This window comes from Macaca thibetana, chromosome 1 (genome assembly GCF_024542745.1).
Source record: "Macaca thibetana thibetana isolate TM-01 chromosome 1, ASM2454274v1, whole genome shotgun sequence".
Classification (NCBI taxonomy): domain Eukaryota; kingdom Metazoa; phylum Chordata; class Mammalia; order Primates; family Cercopithecidae; genus Macaca; species Macaca thibetana.
In genome coordinates, this window is record NC_065578.1 from 65,596,706 (window position 1) to 65,616,608 (window position 19,903).

Genomic DNA, 19,903 nt, shown 5'->3' on the forward strand with positions numbered 1-19,903 from the left:
GTTGGTTTTATCGACTACATTGTCCATCCATTGTGGGAGACCTGGGCAGATTTGGTACAGCCTGATGCTCAGGACATTCTCGATACCTTAGAAGATAACAGGAACTGGTATCAGAGCATGATACCTCAAAGTCCCTCACCACCACTGGACGAGCAGAACAGGGACTGCCAGGGTCTGATGGAGAAGTTTCAGTTTGAACTGACTCTCGATGAGGAAGATTCTGAAGGACCTGAGAAGGAGGGAGAGGGACACAGCTATTTCAGCAGCACAAAGACGCTTTGCGTGATTGATCCAGAAAACAGAGATTCCCTGGGAGAGACTGACATAGACATTGCAACAGAAGACAAGTCCCCAGTTGATACATAATCCCCCTCTCCCTGTGGAGATGAACATTCTCCCCTTGATGAGCATGCCAGCTATGTGGTAGGGCCAGCCCACCATGGGGGCCAAGACCTGCACAGGACAAGGGCCACCTGGCCTTTCAGTTACTTGAGTTTGGAGTCAGAATGCAAGATCAGGAAGCAAAGAGCAGCTCAGGAAATCCCACGGTTGACTTGCCTTGCTGGCAAGCTTGGTGGAGAGGGCTGAAGCTGTTGCTGGTGGCCGGTTCTGATCAAGACACATGGCTTGAAAATGGAAGACACAAAACTGAGAGATCGTTCTGCACTAAGTTTCGGGAACTTATCCCCGATAGTGACTGAACTCACTGACTAATAACTTCATTTATGAATCTGCTCACTTGTCCCTTTGTCTGCCAACCTGTGTGCCTTTTTTGTAAAACATTTTCATGTCTTTAAAATGCCTGTTGAATACCTAGAGTTTAGTATCAACTTCTACACAGACAAGCTTTCAAAGTTGACAAACTTTTTTGACTCTTTCTGGAAAAGGGAAAGAAAATAGTCTTCCTTCTTTCTTGGGCAATATCCTTCACTTTACTACAGTTACTTTTGCAAACAGACAGAAAGGATACACTTCTAACCACATTTTACTTCCTTCCCCTGTTGTCCAATCCAACTCCACAGCCACTCATAACTTCTCTCTGTTTGCTTGCCTTCAACAATACTTTTTCTCCTCTGGAGTTTAACTTTTTGCTGTAAACAGAATAAAATTTAACAAATTAGGGGGTAGAAAGGAGCAGTGGTGTCATTCACCATAAGAGTGTGCATAGCACTAAGCAGTGTGCCCTGCTGTGTCTTGGACCCTGCCCCTGACAGGAGTTGTACAGTCCCTGGCCCCGTTCCCTACCTCCTCTTTTCACCCAGTTACGCTGTTTTCAATGTAATGCTGCCGTCCTTCTCTTGCACTGCCTTCTGCGCTAACACCTCCATTCCTGTTTATAACCGTGTATTTATTACTTAATGTATATAATGTAATGTTTTGTAAGTTATTAATTTATATATCTAACATTGCCTGCCAATGGTGGTGTTAAATTTGTGTAGAAAACTCTGCCTAAGAGTTACGACTTTTTCTTGTAATGTTTTGTATTGTGTATTATATAACCCAAACATCACTTAGGAGAGACATACGGCCCCCTTGGCAGAGAGGACAGGGGTGGGCTTTTGTTCACAGGGTCTGCCCTTTCCCTGCCTGAGTTGCTACTTCTGCACAACCCCTTTATGAACCAGTTTTGGAAACAAGATTCTCACATTAGATGCTAAATGGTTTATACTGAGCTTTTACTTTTGTATAGCTTGATAGGGGCAGGGGGCAATGGGATGTAGTTTTTACCCAGGTTCTATCCAAATCTGTGTGGGCATGAGTTGGGTTATAACTGAGTCCTACTATCATTGTGGCTTTGGTTCAAAAAGCAACACTACATTTGCTCACAGATGATTCTTCTGAATGCTCCCAAACTACTGACTTTGAAGAGCTAGCCTCCTGCCTGCCATTAAGCAGGAATGTCGTGTTCCAATTCATTACGAAAGAAAACAATGAAACAATGTGAATTTTTATAATAAAATGTGAACTGATGTAGCAAATTATGCAAATGTGAAGCCTCTTCTGATAACACTTGTTAGGCCTCTTGCTGATGTCAGTTTCAGTTTGTAAAATATGTTTCATGCTTTCAGTTCAGCATTGTGACTCGGTAATTACAGAAAATGGCACAAATGTGCATGACCAATGGGTTTGTGTGTCTATGAACACTGCATTGTTTCAGGTGAACATTTGATCGTTTTCAAACGTTTCTCACAATGTATGTTATAGTATTGTTATTATATATTGTGTTCAAATGCATTCTAAAGAGACTTTTATATGAGGTGAATAAACAAAAGCATGATTAGATTAGTCTGTAGGCCCACTTATTTCATGATTAGTTCTGACATATGAAAAGCAGATCTTTCTCTTCTCTTCTGCCATTCCCCACAAAGAAAGCCAACCACTTTGTCCAGCCAACATCACAACTGAAGTTTCAGAATCTATGTCCAAAAAGTCCCCCAGTTTGGAACATTTCACTTTTTTCTTAGCAACTGTTCGACCCAGCTCAATGATGCAGGAAGGGGGTTGAGGAAGGAAAACAAAACCACTTTGCTCATCTCGAACCATTTCCTTCTACCTCTTTAAGAGTCTGAAGTGCTTAATCTACTAGATAAATAAAGGGAATCCCCAACTTGGCTGAATCCTCTAGAAAACTGAATCATAGATTATAGAACATTAGTATAATGCAGTCAGAGAGTCCCATTGATTCATTTGACACATGAAGAATCTAAGGTCCAAAGAGTTATCTTCAACCACAACCCACAGAGCATGGGTGGACACTCACGGTTTTCTCAGTGATCCATGCAGCCTCTTGTTGGTCATATGGCTATGATTTTCTTTCTGGAAAGAACTGTTTATATATAAGAAAAATACTTAAATGCTTTGTTGAAATCTTAAAGTCAGCGTTTTAAAATATTTTATCCTGAGAAGAAGAGTGTGTGTGTGTGTGTGTGTGTGTGCGCGCGCGCGCACGCGCCTGTGTGTTTGTTGCTGAAGCTTGCAAACAAGAATCAGTGTTGGCCCATAATAATTTAGCCACAAGGGAGTGCTCTGTGAACCAGTAAGATGGTCTTCTCTAAACACAGCTGAAATTAAAATGAGCCGACACTGCAGAACCAGCTTGCCTGCTAGTTGCAGAGCTATTTCCAACATTTTCCATCATCTCTGATTTCTGATTGTGCCTCACCATCTCTGAGAGTTTGAAATTGAGCAAAATAAATTGCTTACAATAGCCACAGGTGTGACTTGTGTAATGCCTAGTGCTATAAATATTTACAGGTCTGTTTTCTACTGGTAAGAGGTTCTTAATTAACCCTTATTGCAAATAAGAATCATGTTGGAAATCAATATTTTTAAAAATACTTGTTTGGGGCCCGTCCTCCTCCCTTCAATTCTGATTGAATTGACCTTGGGTGAAGCCCTAGGCATCAGATTTTAAAAATTTCCCCCAGGCTGGAGTGCAGTGGCACAATCTCGGCTCACTGCAACCTCTACCTCCCAGGTTCAAGCAATTCTTGTGCCTCAGCCTCCCATGTAGCTGGGACTACAGGCGCGTGCCACCCCATGTGTCTAATTTTTTGTATATTAGAGATGGGGTTTCACCACGTTGCCCGGGCTGGTCTCAAACCCCTGAGCTCAGGCAATCCGCCCACCTCAGCCTCCCAAAGTGCTAGGATTACAGGCACGAGGCACTGCGCCCAGTCTCTCCCCAGGTAATCCTAATGTGCAATTGAAGTAGAGATCCACTGCTCTGAAACAGAAAATCATGCCTGCAGCTGAGGTGTTCTTTCAACCCCACTGTCATCAGATATTCATTGTGCACTCATCATGGCCAGCATATCATGCCCAATGTAGCTATTTTAAACAGTAATTTTTATTACATCCCAGTTTTATCTTACCAGCTGACTTCTAACTAACTTCTAGGTAAGATGAAACTATACGATTTCACTAGTTTCCTATCGGAAGTCTCAAGAACCAGGCCAGACCTCAGGCATCCAAGCTAACTAGACCCTTCATGAGTGTAGAAATCATACCTAGTACTTTCTCCTCCATTTCCATGATGCCTAGCATCATACCTGGCACAGCGTTCATGCTTAAACATTTGTTTCATCAATCTGGATGTTGATGATGTAAAATTTCAATTAACAGGAAGATCAGAAGAATGCACATTCTAGGCAATTTAACTTTCAGCTTCTCTCACTTGATCGTAATGATCTGTTTTCAGATGTCTCTCCACCCAGCACTGAACCCTCTCCAAGATAGAACAATGTTTTTTGCCTGGTCTCTTTTTTAACCTTTGTATTCTTCATCAACAAACACTATACCAGCCCTAAGCGAAAGGAGAACTGGTGATGTTTGTTGAGCTAATGACCCAAGAAATAAGTAGAACCCTTTTATTGAAATTACCTGTGAAATTGGATCTACTTGATTTTCTTGCTGACGGAGTAGAGTACACTGGGAAAAGCATAGTTTGACAAACCTGTATTCCAAGCCTTTTCCTGTACCTTCCTACCTATGGGGATTTGGACAAATTTCTTAAATTTTTGAGCCTAAATGTTCTCATCATTAAATGGAGCTAACAATAGACAGCCAAAGATGAAATCAGGCATAGTGTTACATACAGTAGAAGCTCAATAAATCTTTGTTATCCAAGTGTATGTACTCATGGATGAAGGGATTGATTAATATTTAAAAACTTGTAAAAATCACCTCTAAAAGCAGAAGGCAACAACACATTTTGATTAGTTTAGGGTTCTTGAAATCAAGTTCCAGTTAATCTAGATTTTTCTACATAAACTTCAAGATTCTGGGAGGATGAGTGCTGTCACTTCAACCCATCATATGGGACTATGCTGACACTGATAGGCTCATTGAGTTGGAAGAAAACGTGTAAATCATATTATTCTTCCTCTTCAATGCTATAGAATCCCTCCAAAAATATACCTAATTGAAAGCATCAGGAAATAGATAACTCAGCAAGGCCTTTTGAAATAATGTAAATTACTAGGTTTCTGGGAATCAAAGTGTACTCTTCTAGAGCAGCCTTTCTTGTTTGATTTTTTTAAAACATTTCTAGCTAAATATTGTATGTAATTCCTCCTCTAATTTCTTGTTCCAATTGAAAATAGGAGCCAGACTTTTTGACTATGTGACCTTGGGAAAGTTTATATGGCCTCTCTGCACCTCAATTTCCTCATCTGTAAATAGAAGTAATAATAGCAGCACCTATTTAATAAGATTATCTTGAGAATTATATTAATTAAAGCTGTAAAATAGTAAAAATAGTGTCTGGCTCATAATATGCATGAACAAATGTTAACTATATATAGCTAAAGGTAGCACGCTTTCTACATTGTAGCTCCTCAACCAACCATTATGCATATGACCTGTCTTCATCATTATGGTCAAATTATTCTGGGCTTGTTCAAATAGACAGTGCTCTTTTAGGATGAGTGCCTCGGAAGCAAGCACCATACTTCACTCATCGTGGGGCACAGTGTGATTCTTGCCCTTCTTTGTTCTGTACTCTGTTCTATAATCCAAGATTGCATTCATTTGGAGGGACGTCAGGGACTCACCCGGATAATTCATAAGATGCTTACAGGCAAACAAAACACTTCATACCTTTTCACATGAACCACTGTTAAACTAAATCTTCTCCACTTTGTTCTTATACAACTAAGTTTCTGAATTTCAGGGCAGAATTTATACTTCTCTGATACATTTCATCTGTAAAACAAGTAGGGTATAAGAAAGAGGGTTTTCAGTTTGAGTGTCAGATTGACCTATTTGTAAATCCCAGCTCCAGAATTACCTGTACAACCTCATAGAAGGTATGCAATTTATTTTACCTTCAGTTTCCTTTTCTGAAGAAGAAATATTTTATATATATAATAAAATATATATAAAATTTTAATATATAATAAAATATATAAAAATATTATATATATAAAATATATATATATATATATATATATATAAAATTATTTGGAGGCCAGGGGCAGTGGCTCATGCCTGCAATCCCAGACTTTGGGAGGCTGAGGTGGGCAGATCACCTGAGATCGGGAGATCGAAACCAGCCTGACCAACATAGAGAAACTCCCTCTCTACTAAAAATACAAAATTAGCCAGGCGTGGTGGTGCACACTTGTAGTCCCAGCTACTCGGGAGGCTGAGGCAGGAGAATCTCTTGAACCCAGGAGGCAGAGGTTGCAGTGAGCCGAGATCGCACCACTGCACTCCAGCCTGGGCAACAGGAGCAAAACTCTGTCTCAAAAAAAAAAAATTTGGAAGGCAAAGGTAAGCATCTAGCACATTCAGGGCATACAATAAATAAGGGTTATTAGTCATATTAATACCCTACTATGATGATTAAATGAGATAATATGTATATGGGAAAAATCCTCATACTATTGTTTTAATTCATTATTTTTGGCTTAAAAATTATTTTGAATTCTCATCCTGATAGCTCACAAACTATGTCCTTCCTACCAGAATTTGTTATCTATAGATAATAATGTATTTTATATTTTTATTTACACTTTAGTAAAATGTTAACCAGAACAAGACAAGGAATGGATATGTGTTAAGCTGCCAAAAGTCTGTCTCATCAGCATTGATCCATTAGTCAATGTTCCATGGGCAATGGCACTAAGTCAATTATAAATTCACCTATGTATACCATCACCTAGGTCAGTCTGGACAAAAGCATATCAGGAAAAATGTGATCAAAGACTTTTCTGAAATTCAGATATACCATATCTAAAGCATTTGCCTTCTTAGTATAATCTATTAGCCCTAACTATCTGATAAAAGAGACTATGATAGCATGACTTGTCCTTGGGGAATTAATGCTAGTTACTGCCCTCACAAATGGCCTACAAACCATGAGATAATAATCCATTCCAGAATTTTGCATCCAATTGATGTCATGCTTGACATTTTGTAGTGCTGGACTCTTTCTTTCTAAAGAGTGGGAAAATATTTGCCTATCACACATCCCCAGATTTCTGGTCTGTTTTGTGTTCTCTTTGATTTCTGATAGATCACCAATTATAAGCCAAAAACACATTGAAAAGCCCTTTCAATATCGTGGGAAATCATATGCCTAGAAACATGAAACTACTTAAAGAACAGAGATGCTCTCCTAACTGCCCTTTGCTTTACATGGCAAGCCTAGCAGAAGCACATGATACTTGTGCACACGGATATAAGTTAAAGACTCATATTCTTTTAACTGAGTAACACTGTCTTCTTCCACCAAATACAGTTTCAAAAAGGATCCCCATGGAGTAGTGAAGGATGACAAGGGAATCTATCTCATTTGAATGGGTTCTTTAGAACCTACCACTGATTGATTCAGTAAACATGTACTGAGTCCTGAATACTTTCAGGCACTGTTCTAAGACATTGTCCCTATGTCTTAAGTATTGGAGTATGTAAGAAAATGGATGTACAAACAAAAACCTTCAGTAGCAGTATAAGAAGTGCTGACTAAAGAAACACATAGAGAACACAAAAATGGGAGCATCTAACTCCTTTGGGAGCATAAATTAGGGAACATTTCTGATAGAAGGACAAGGTTGAGTTTTTAAGAATGTGTAGAAAGCTGTCAATGAACCTGGATCAAGAGACGAAGAGCAGGCAGAACTTTGTTACAGCGGGAAGGGACAGCATGTACAAAGTAGAGAATGGGAAAGAGTATTTTTGAGGCCCATTCATACACTGATTTATTTCAAAACTATTTATTCACTACATACTGTGGCCCAAGTATTCTACTAGACCTTAAGGATACAGGGACATACAAGCAGAGGAAAGCCCTATTCATTAAATAAAGCTGCAGTCAAGGAGACAGATATTAATAATGTTTTTAAAAGTGGATGTGTTATTAGGAACTGGTACAAGTTATCCAAAGGATGGAAATATACTAATGTGAGACTAATTTTTAAAAATCACCTTGGCTAATTTGTAAGAAAAAGGGAAGGGAGCCCTTTCTGACTGTAAAAGCAACTTGTACTAAAGTCCTGTAGTGAGTGTGAGGAGCAGGGCATCGAGGAGGAACTGAAAGCTGACCAATTTGACTTGGGGTAGTGGAATCGTCAGAATTGACGCTGGTGAGGTGGCACAGGCCAGGTCCCACAGGACCTGGTGGACTATTACAAGAATGGGCTCTTTCTTAAACATAATCAGTGTCTGCCCAAATTTTTAAATGGGGAAATGATACGATCAGATTCCATTTGGAAAGATCATCCCAATTGCAGTGCAGAAACAAATCTTAAGAGGGCAATAAAGAAAGTGGGAGATCTGTTAGCAGGCTGTTGCAGTTATCCAGCCAAGATGAGATGATATCTTGGACTAAAGTGAGGCTGAAAGATGGATATAAATGGATGGATGCAGAGTTATTTAGGTATTGCATTTATAGATCTTAGTGATGGATTCTATTGAGAAGAAAAAGAATCAAGACTAGATCCTGAGTTTTTGCCCAATATGACTAGAAAGGCGAAGTCATTCTCTGAAAAAAGGAAACACTGGGAAAGTATTAGTTGGCACAGAAGCATGATTCCAGTTCTGAGTGTGTTGATGTGAGTGACTTTGTGACACCAAAGTATATGTGAAGTAGACAATGGAATATGACCATCTGGAATTCAAAGAAGTCCAGACTGGGAATTATCACAGGGATCATACGTAAGGAACCTGAAGCCATGACATGTCCCAGGGAGAGTGTGGAATGAGAAAATCCGTGAGAGACAAGACTAACACGTCAGGTACTCTATTAGTTCATAAGAGAACACAAAAAGATGGGCATGTAAAGGAGATTGATAAAGAGAAACCAAAGAATTAGTACAACTACCAAGAGACTCTGGTTTCTAAGAAGGCTAAAAAAAGAGTATTTAAAGAAGGGAGTGGGTCACAATATTAAATCCTTCTGAGACATTATTTTTTTAAAAAAAGGAAAATATTTATTTTATTTAGAAATATGAATATCACTGATGAACTTGGAGTGATGGCACATTAGCTAGTTTTTAGTGAGTAAAGACTAAACAAGAGGTAAGGAAAAAAATAGAGGCAGTGAGAACAGATAAGAAGTTCAGGTGCAATAAGGAAGATTGAGCAGAGTGCTATCTAGGAGAGGATGAGAGGTAAGGGAAACTTTTCTTTTGAAAGTACTAAACACACTTAAGAGCTACTTAAGCATATTTTAATGAAAATGGAGAGCATCCTGCTAAGACAAAGCAATTGAAAACAGAGGAGAGAGATTGAACCATTGATACTGGCTGCCTGAGAAGCAGAAATAATGTATTCCAAAGCACTGGCAGAGGGATTAGTCTTGGAAGAACTTTCACAGTGTTGTCACAGGGCTATATGCATAGACCTACCATATGTCATGGTCTTCTTGATAATATTATGTTAACCTCTGATTCTCTTGCAGGTTTAGAAGCGGCAACACTTCTGTTGCCTGAGATTGGAATGATGTGACTGAGACTGCCTTCCTGGCAGCGAAATGGGCTATTCGGCAGGCACAAGTCCTGTGGTAGTTGACCAGAGGTGCCCGTTTGAGCTGGGTGTGCATGTGACCACAGATGGCTTCAGCTGGGGCCTGTGGCAGTGCATGGAGTGCTTGAGAATTAACAGTAGGCTTTTAGTCCCAACTATGGAAGGGAGCTGAGCTCTGGTATTCCTCGATAGAGAAATAGCTGGCAGCTGTATATGCCGCCCTTCATGCTTGTGAGAGTGTGACAGCATGGGCTGCAGTCGTCATGCAGATAACTTACCAGACAGTGGGATGGGTAATGATGCATTCCCGGGTAATGACCCCCAGGATTGGGACAGCACAGACATCCACTTTAGCAAAGTGGGGTGCCTACTTAGAGCAGTGGAGTACTCTGAGTACAGGTCCCTTAGCAGCAGAGCTGCAAAAGATCTCAGGACCTGTAGTCCCAATGCAAGATAAGGCCATGGGGCCTAAGGCACCCCCGCCATTCCTGATGGGTCATAGTCTACAGATAGGTCTAGCCAGGGTGCTACTGCTGCCTGGACCACTGTTGCAGTCCAAGTTAGTATTGACACCATATGGTTTGAAAGCAGGTGTGGGCAAATTTGCCAATGGGCTGAACTCAGGACAGTGCGAATAGTGATCACTAAGGAGGTGACACCTACAGTAATCTGCACCGATAGCTGGGCAGTTTATCAAGGCTTAATCTTGTGGTTAAATACACAGAAGTTACAGAAGTGGCTAGTTGGTCACCGACCCATGTAAGGCCAAGCCATGTGGCAAAACCTATGGGAGGAAGGATGACCTCCTCTGACCAGGTATGGGGATGAACAGTAACATGTTGTTGCCTGCCCCAAGGCCCACAAAGGTAGGGAAATTAAAACCTGGCTTAATGTATAAAGCAACATTGGGGTAGCGTCACCATGGGGTGGTTACCTGCTATAACTTAGAGTTGTTGCCCCCTGTATTACTACTGCGGCCCTGGGTCCAGGGTTCCTCTCTGTGGGTACATTTCCCCACTAGAAAAACTCTCTCAGCCTTACATTCCCCTCCCATTCCCTTGGGGGTGAAATGTAAGGCCTATGTGTCAGACCTGTGTGTCTAGGGCCTGTGTGCCTACAGCTTATGTATAAGGCCTATGTGTCAGACCTGTGTGTCCAAGGCTAATGTCTCTGTTGGCCTAGGGGGTGGAATGTAAGGAAAATAGATGTTCTGTGGTCAAGAACAGGCTGAAGCAAATATCCAGTCCAGCATGACTCAGCAAATTTGGATTGCAGGCACACACCTCCACTCATTATGTAACCATGCCACGAGAGGCACATTAGGTGATCACCCACATGAGCCTGTGCTTGGTTCAGAGCCACTATTGTCTGTAAAAGGTATAGTTACCCTGATAACACTGTACATACAGCTTGTGCCCATGGCTCGCACCCAGGCTTGTTTGTGCCTAGGTTCGCTCACATCCAGAGACAGAACAAAGCTACATCGAAACTATATATGATTCAAGTGTTTTTCCAGCTACCTACCAGTCATCCACTGACTCCCCTTGGACTCAGTTAGAACCTGACACAAGGACATCAGGCTGTTGTAAATTTGGAGCTGGCATGGTCACTTTCTCCAAAGCTGCCTGTTGTTTCCTCCTCAACAGCAAGCTCTTCCTCTTTAGTTGTAATACCGTGGAATTGCAATTCCCTTAGTTACTTCCTCAATTATAAAGAATGAACTTTCTGGGACCTTCTTTCACCAAACTCTCTTGAATGCTAATGTTTCTCAAGTAGTCTGAACTATTTCCTCTGAGCCAAATTATTCTGCCTCTTTTGAGCTCTCTGTGTCTAAACTGTCCCTGTAAGAATCCTATCAAAGCCAACTTTGACAGTGCATCTAACCAGTCATCTGTTGGTCAGTCGGTCAGTCAAGAAAATGATTTACTAAGTACCTAAGACCTGCTAGGCACTTTCTAGTAATTGGAATAATTAGTTGCCCTTTTTGTCCTGTTAACTGTCCTATTTTTTCCTTTTCTTAGGTCTTTTGCAGTTAATATAATAAACTTACCCTAGAACCTCAGGTTTTTAACATGCTATAACTTTTCTACAATCTATCTTGCTCTCCTATCCATTTCACAGGCACATAGAACTGTAGAATTGGAAGGGAACTTTGAAATTGGCCGATCTGGCACCTCTTACATTTGAATGTGCATATAAATCACCTGAGGATCTTGTTTAAATACAGATTCTGAATCAGTAGGTCTGGGATGAGGCCTGAGATTCTGTATATTTAGCAAGCTCCCAGGTGATGCTGATAGTGCTGGTACTTGAACAACCCTTTAAAGAGCAAAGGTATAGCAAAGGTATAGTATCCTGGTTCATAACTAAGAGTATATATCAGAATGCCCTGCTTTCGCAAAATACAGATTCTGAATCAGACTCTAGCAGTGGGGCTGGGACATATGAAATTTGAAAAGGCAGTCTCAGAATTCCATTTCCAGTCAATATGGAATAACAGGAATTGGATTTATCATCCTGCCTGAAACAACTAAAAGAAAAAAACCTGAAAAATTATGATTCACTGGTTTTCAAGACATTAGTGGATAAAGGAGTGATTTCTCTGGACATGAAACAAATGGCATAAGCCCTATGATTGTCCTAGTTTACTGCCTTGAAAGTGTCTCCCAGCCATGGATTAGAGGAGAGTAACCCAAGCAGAGACTGGCTAACTCCAGAGATGAGAATCAGGCAAGAAAAAGATGGGCAGAGTTCTCAGAGCAGAGTACCAGAAAAGGAGCTTCACAGAGAGAGAAATCCAGAAAGCCCCCTTCGAGTACATAGCAGAACACTGATTAGCACACAAGTGCCAGAAAACTACTCAAGGCAAAGAACAGCTAGAAAGGATAAGAAGTAACAAAGCCCTGTGCTCACACAGGATGGACAATAGTACCTGTACCCATCAGCCAAACATGTCATGGTTCAGGGGGCATTTTCAGAACACTCAGGAAGGACTTCCACAGGTAAGGAATAATGAGTCCTAGACTGAGCACTGCTACAACCCCACCTAACAAATCTTAAAGGCAAGATTTAAAAGGATAACTGTTTTTAAGCAATTTAACTGTATTGCAGAATAAATCTCAAGAATATTTATAGAAATACAAATTATCCAGCACCAAACAAAGTAAAATTCACAGTAAATAGCATTCAATGAAAAATTATCAGGCACGGAAAGAAGAGACTGTAATCAATAAAGAGGAGAAAAATCAATTTAAAAAACTAACTCTAAATGTTAGAATTAAGAGACAATAATACATTTGTAATATTTCATACATATAACTCCTATGTATATAGGTTTTCATCCACGGTTGCAGACTCATAACTCCCATAGCCCTTGTTACAAACAGATCTACAGAGGTTACAGACAGACTCTCTCTCTCTCTCTCTCTCTCTGATACTCGTCTGCCCTCCTTTCACCTCATTCCAGTGGGGGAGTCCTGCCCCATATCCTGGAGAAAGAAATGTTGCTGAGATGCCAAGTAGAATCTGAACAGACAGGCCTTGCTGGGTGTAGATCCCACTCTTTTTGTCCAGTCACATTTTGACATGGTTTGCCATGCTTCAATCATGCCTACCCAATGAAGTCTCCATAAAAGATCCAAGAGGACAGGGTTCATGGGGCTTCTGGAGAGCTGAACTCATGAAGGCTGACAGAAAGGTAAACAAGAACAAAACCACAGGCTGAGAGGGTGGCTCATCTCAACTCCAGGGAGACAGAGGCTTCTGCACGCGGGACTCTTCTGGACCTGGCCCTATGGATCTCTTCATCCAGCTGTCTATTTGTATCCTTTAAAATGTCTTTTATAAAAACTTGGTGAATGTGTCTTCCTGAGATCTGTGAGCCCCTTTAGCAAATTAATGGAATCCAAAGTGGGAGTCATGAGAACCCAAACTTGAAGCTGGTAGATCAGAAGTTCTGGAGGCCCAGACTTGCAACTGACATTGTGGGGCTGAGGGTTGAGACTGAGCCCTCAAACTGCTGGATCTGATGCTATCTCCAAGAGACAGTAATGGAATTCAATTGAAGAACACCTAGCTGGTGTCTGCTACAGAGTTGATTGCTTGCTTGCCAGTGGAGAGAAATACCAAAATGTATTTTGGTATTAACTATTGTTTTGGTGTGAGAACAGAGGAAAAATTGTTAGAGTTTTTCTTAACAACAGTAAAAGCTGTATTCCATATGTTTACCATGTAAAGTAGAGATAAGGAAGATATTTTCAAAATACAGTAAATAGGGTTAATTTTAGAAGATTAGATATTGTGGAAGAAAATATTAGTGAGCTTAAAGACAGAGCAACAAAAACCATTCAAAATGAAACACAGAGAAAAGAGAATTAAGAAAAAAAAAAGAATCAATCAAATGGCCTAATAATGTATAGTTGTCCCAGAAAGTAATTTTCTTCCAAAATCCAAAAAAATTTAAATATTTACAATGCCTATATTACATATTTAATATATTAAAGTATTATTTTTTAAATGCTGGAAATTTTCCAAAATTGATTTAAAAATATACATGCACAAATACAAAAAGCTCAAAAAACCCAACCACAAAAAAACTTGAAGAAAACTACATTAAAGCACCTGATAATCAAATTGCCCAAAGCCAGCGATAAAGAAAAGTCTAAAAAACATTCAGATAAGGGGAAAATGTCATGCTATATACAGAGTAACAAAGGTAATTATGGTCAGCAGATTTTGCGCCAGAAGTAATGGAAGCAAGAAGACAATGGAACATCATCTTTAAGGCACCAAAAAAGAAAAGAAAAAAAAATCCTGTTATCCGAGAACTGCATACTAAATGAAAATACCTTTTTAAAGTGAAGGTGAAATAAATACCTTTTCAGACATAAAAAAATAAAAGAATGCATGGTCCCAATAAATCCACACTACAAGAACTGTTAAAGGAAGTCCTCAAACAAAAGGACTTCCTTCAGATGGAAATGTGAATCTATATCCAAGAATGAAGAACCTAGAAATGGTAACAACACTATTACATATATACCATTTTCATATTTTAAAAAAACCTCTTTACAAGATAATTGTGTCTTTAAACAAAAAAAGTAGCATAAAATTTATGATGTATATATAAAAGTAAGACAAATGACAGCTATAGTATAAAAACAGAATGAAGAAATGAAAGCTTATTATTGTAAGGCTTTCTATTATGTGTGTGTACAAAAAAGAACATCTTCAAAGTAGGGTGTGGTAATGTACACTTGTAGTACCAGCTACTTTACAGGTTGAGGTAGGAGGATAACTTGAACCTAGGAGTTTGTGTTTGAGTTTGATTGTTTTTCTCAAAATATTATTTGGGTTCTGTTCTTTAAAAAAATGGCTTAATTCATTCTTTCAGCACCTGCGTATCTAGTGCTGGAGAAACAGAGATTTAAAAAGACAATCCATGACTTCACTGAGCTTCATTGAGTTTACCTTATGGGGGAAAAGAGAAGGTAAGAGAATCTTCCATTGCAATACAATACGAAAAGTACCAAGTAGCAGTTAACAAAGGGCATTAAGAAATAATAGAGAAGAGGTTTTGCTAGATTTATTAAGGAGCTGGAAGGGATGTGGCAAGCATTCTGGGAAAAACTGATTGGAATTCTGTAGTTGCTTCATAATTTAGTTTGATCTTTTATGATTTTATTTAAATCATGCACATCTGTGCTTGGGCATTTATGTGCAAATGTGTTAGTGCATTTACATAGTGCCTGACACAGGGGTTGGCAAATAGAAAGTACTCAATAAACATTTGATAAATCAACAAAAATTCACACACACACATTTTATCCACCAGAAACTGCCTTTAAGTTTTCATTTTGTGCTTGTGTTTCTTTCTGCTAACTTTGGAATACCTACAGCAGCCCAGGCTTGGACCTAAGAGTTGAGGTTTCTCCCTGATCTGGCTTACTGACTTCTATCAACACACCTGCCTTTGGGACTGTATTAGTTGATTAAAGCTGCCTTAACAAATGACTGCAAACTTGACAGCTTACAACAACAGAAATTTATTCTCTAACAGTTCTGGAAGCCAGAAGTCCAAAATCAAGGTACAGGCAGAGCCATGCTCCCTCCCAATGTTTCTTCCCTCTTCCAACTTCTGGTAGTTCCAGGCATTCCTGAGCTTATAGTTGCAAAACTCAAATCTCTGCATCTATCTTCACACAACCTCCTCTGTGTGCCTATGTCTTTTCTTCTCCTGTCTCTTATAAGGATATTTATTACTGGACTTAAGTTCTATTAGATTATCCAGGATGATCTTACCTTGAGATCATAATTACATCTGCAATGATCCTTTTTTCAAATAAGGTCATATTTACAGACTCTAGGGTATAGGACATGAGCATATTTTTTCGGAGGGCCACAATGCAACCCACTATAGGGGCATTTCAAGCAAGTTCAGGACTATAGTGAGATGAATACGGTACTTATATCAGGTACAAAATGTAAGGGAATGCCAAGAAAAACCCTCAGTAATCAACATAAAGAATATTTTAATGCAATAATTATTGAAAAATCAAAATGAATGCTAAAAGTCAATGATGAACAAAATATAAATTTTTAAAATACAGACAATCAGAATTACTGATTTTTCTTTCCTTTTTGATCTCCAATATGGTTCAGCATTGCACTAATTTCCAGCAACAGCCCAAGCTTCCGATCCATAGTGAGGATGAGTTCAACCAAGTCCACTGTTTCCCTTGTCATATTTAGATCACTCTTCTCAGAAACATTGCTCCAGGGAGCTTTACTCAAGAGACCAGGCTGCTATAAACTGGCCTTCCTACTTCCAATGCAGGCTTATTTTTCTTATGAATTGTGCAAACACCTCCTGAGAAGCTAATTAAAATGGAAGTCAGTGCTGCCAAGTCCGGGAAGCCTCCAAATGAGCATCAGGAGGCTGCCAGAAAGCATAATTAATACACACACTCAACTCCTCACTATGGCTTAAGGGAGGGTGGGGGTAGAAGACTTTGAAGGACAAATTAACTCTGAAAGGTGAATACAAAGTGGAACTTTCTGAGCTCCATTGCCAAGCACAGCACAGGCCAAATGAAAGGCACTGGGTATGGGTATAAAGAAATGCTTGGTGTTGGGTAGATGTAGTTTAAGAACAGGAATAAAACTGAACTCCCTGCTTCTTAGTACCATTAAGAAACAAAAAAAATGTTATTTATATTTGATTTGTGTGCTACACTTGGAGTTAAATTAATAAGACATATCAGTAAGCTGGGCCTAGTAGTAAAATAAAAATATAAAATCTGATATTACATAATAACCACTGAGAAAGTATAATAAAAAATAAAATCACATTTCTAATAGTGACGCAGGATTTTTCTTCTCAGTCACTTTGCAAACTGAGGACCCCTGGCTGGCAACACCCCACCTGGGCCTCTATCAGCCATGCTGATGTGCCCCAGTTCATCTGTGTTACAGCTTGTGCCTGCATTTGGTGGTTCCCGAGTTCTTATACTGTGCTCAAGAAGAATGAGGATATGCAGGGCATTGAAGGGTGAGGAAGACGTAGAAGAACGATGAAAATGGCTTTCAGTGGAGAAGTGATGTGGGGTGAGGGTTGTGGGAGTGGATGGTTGCCCCATTGCTGGGTCTGGGGCCCTTCATGGACTCAGAATAGGGAGTGCATGCTGATTGGTTTGTGAGTATGCCAAAAAGTTTAAAGTGAAGACGCCACTCAAAGGTGGGCATGACAGTGTAGAAAACCCAATTAGGAAAAGGTAGGTATATGTTAAATAGGTGAAGGGCAGAGATTAATCAGAGGAAAGTGTGCCAAATGACCGACAAGTACGCAATTCGGTCAGAAGATTTAACATGTAGCTTGGTTTTCAGGCTTTAAATTGTCTTTAGCTTGGACATGGGGTTTTGCCAGGGACCTGCCCCTATCTGCTTAGGCATTTGTCTGCCTCTGTTGATAGTCTGGCAAAAATATTTTTAATACCTAGGAACAAACTTAAGAGGAAATAAGTAGGACCTCTAAGAACTCAGAGACTTTACTTATAGCCATAAAGAAAGACTTTAAAAGACTTTTCTAAGTGGCAATATGCATTACACTGGGTGAAAAGACTCCATATCGTAATATAAATCCAACTCAAATTCGGATATAAACAGAGTAATTTTAAGAAAAGTATCAATGGTAGTTTTGGAGGAGATTTAACAACTTGATTTTCTTCACATCTTTCTTAAAACAAATAATTTCCACTTTTATTTTAGATGCAAGGAGTACATGTGCAGGTTTGTTACAAGGATATATTGGGATGCTGAGGTTTGGAGTACAATTGATCCCTTTACCAAGGTACTGATCAAGGTACAATTGATCCCTTTACCAAGGTACTAACCCAATAGTTCTTCAACCCATGCCACCCTCTCTTCTTCCCAGCTCTGGTAGTCCCCAGTGTCTATTGTTGCCATCTTTATGTCCATGAGTACCCAGTGCTTAGCACCCACTTATAAGTGAGAACATGAGGTGTTTGTTTTTCTGCTCCTGCATTACTTCATTTAGGATAATGGTCTCCAGCTGCATCCATATTGTTGCAAAGGATATGATTTTGTTCTTTTTTATGGCTGCATAGTGTTCCATGATAACAACCTGATTTTAAAATTCATCTAAAAGGTCAAAGCAAGAGAGTAGCTGAATACATTTTGAAAGAAAAAAATAGACGACATGGGTTGGACACGGTGCCTCAAGCCTGTAATCCCAGCACTTTGGGAGGCCAAGGTGGGCAGATCACGAGGTCAGGAGATCGAGACCATCCTAGCTAACACGGTGAAACCCATCTCTACTAAAAAATACAAAAACTAGCCCGGCATGGTGGCGGGCGCCTATAGTCCCAGCTACTCTGGAGGCTGAGGCAGGAAAATGGTGCAAACCCCAAAGATGTAGCTTGTGGTGAGCCGAGATCGCACCACTGCACTCCAGCCTGGGGGACAGTGCGAGACTCTGTCTTTAAAAAAATAAAATAAAATAAAAAATGAAATAAATAAAAATAAAAAGTAGATAACATGAACTTCCAGGTAACTAAAATTATTACAGAACTATAACGCTTAAGAAAAGGGATAATGTTACCAGCTAAGAAAATTGACACATGAAACAAAATAGCCTATAAACTGAGCTCCCTATGTGTAAGGTTTTTATGTAGATTAGAGGCTCTGTAGTAAGTGATTTTTGAAGGGAAGGCTTAATAAATATTGATCTAATGTGGAGCTATTTATTAATTATTAGAGAAAAATAGTTGCCCCCTTTATATATCACTTAAATTGAAATTGATTAAAGATAGAAATGAATTACAAGAAAGTATATGAGACCATCTGATCTCAAGATAGAGATATATTTTTCAAAGCATGAAAACAAGGAACATTATAGAGTAAAAAGTCAACTTTTCTCCATGAAATTTAAAATCTTTATATCAAAACTCACTGTAAGCAACTTAAAGGCAATAATACATGTAGAAAATATTTGCCACATGTATGAAACACGATTATTAGCCTTGTGTAATAGATGTCTCAAAAATCAATAAGGGTTGATTTTGATTGTTAAATCAAGAAGAAAAAGAAAAGATGCCAGGTCCGGTGGCTTGTGCCTTTAATCGCAGCTATTCAAAAAGCTGGGGTGGGAAGATTGCTTGAGGCCAGGAGTTAGGGACCAGCTTGAGCAAGATAGCAAGATCCCTGTCTCTCAAAAAATTAAAAATAAAAAAATCAACCAAGTGTGGTGGTGCACGCTTTTAGTCCAAACTACTCAGGAAATTGAGATGGGAGGATTGCTTGAGCCCAGGAGTTCTAGGCTACAGTGAGCTGTGATGTTGCTGCTACACTCTAGCATGGGTGACAGAGTGATGTCCTGTCAAAAAAAAAAAGAAATAAAGAAGAAAGAAAAGAAAGGAAGGAAGGAAGGAAGGAAGGAAGGAAGGAAGGAAGGAAGGAAGGAAGGAAGGAAGGAAGGAAGGAAGGAAGGAAGGAAGGAAGGAAGGAAGGAAGGAAGGAAGAAAGAAAGAAAGAAAGAAAGAAAGAAAGAAAGAAAGAAAGAAAGAAAGAAAGAAAGAAAGAAAGAAAGAAAGAAAGAAAGAAAGAAAGAAAGAAAGAAAGAAAAAGAGAAAGGAACGGCAGGGAAGGGAAGGGAAGGGAAGGGAACGGAACGGAACAGAATGGAACGGAAAGGAAAGGAAAGGAAAGGAAAGGAAAGGAAAGGAAAGGAAAGGAAAGGAAAGGAAAGGAAGAAGGAAAGAAAAGATGAATACTATACTCAAAAAATGAGTGAAACTCATGAATGAAGCGTTCACGTAAAAAGAAATCTAAATGGCCAATTTTGTGTGAAAAATGTTAACTTTGTAAGTAACAAAAGAAATGCAAGTTAAAATAAAAGCAGAATACCATTGCTCAA

General features: G+C 39.4%; 1 protein-coding gene and 1 long non-coding RNA gene across 7 annotated transcripts in view; one reads left to right on the forward strand and one right to left on the reverse strand.

Annotated features, from left to right (window-relative positions):
- Positions 1-2,281, forward strand: part of PDE4B (phosphodiesterase 4B) — a 585,950-nt gene extending 583,669 nt beyond the window's left edge. For all 6 annotated transcript variants that reach the window (XM_050760551.1, XM_050760641.1, XM_050760693.1 and 3 more), the window contains one exon: positions 1-2,281. In XM_050760551.1, coding sequence (XP_050616508.1) covers positions 1-366 — 366 coding nt within the window. In that variant the 3' untranslated portion in view covers positions 367-2,281.
- Positions 996-19,903, reverse strand: part of LOC126937483 (uncharacterized) — a 27,120-nt gene continuing 8,212 nt past the window's right edge. The window contains exons 2-4 of the long non-coding RNA XR_007719760.1: positions 5,602-5,706; positions 2,762-2,827; positions 996-1,091 (exon numbers count right to left, since the gene is read on the reverse strand). This is a non-coding gene — a long non-coding RNA (uncharacterized LOC126937483). The remainder of the gene's footprint in view (positions 1,092-2,761; positions 2,828-5,601; positions 5,707-19,903) is intronic.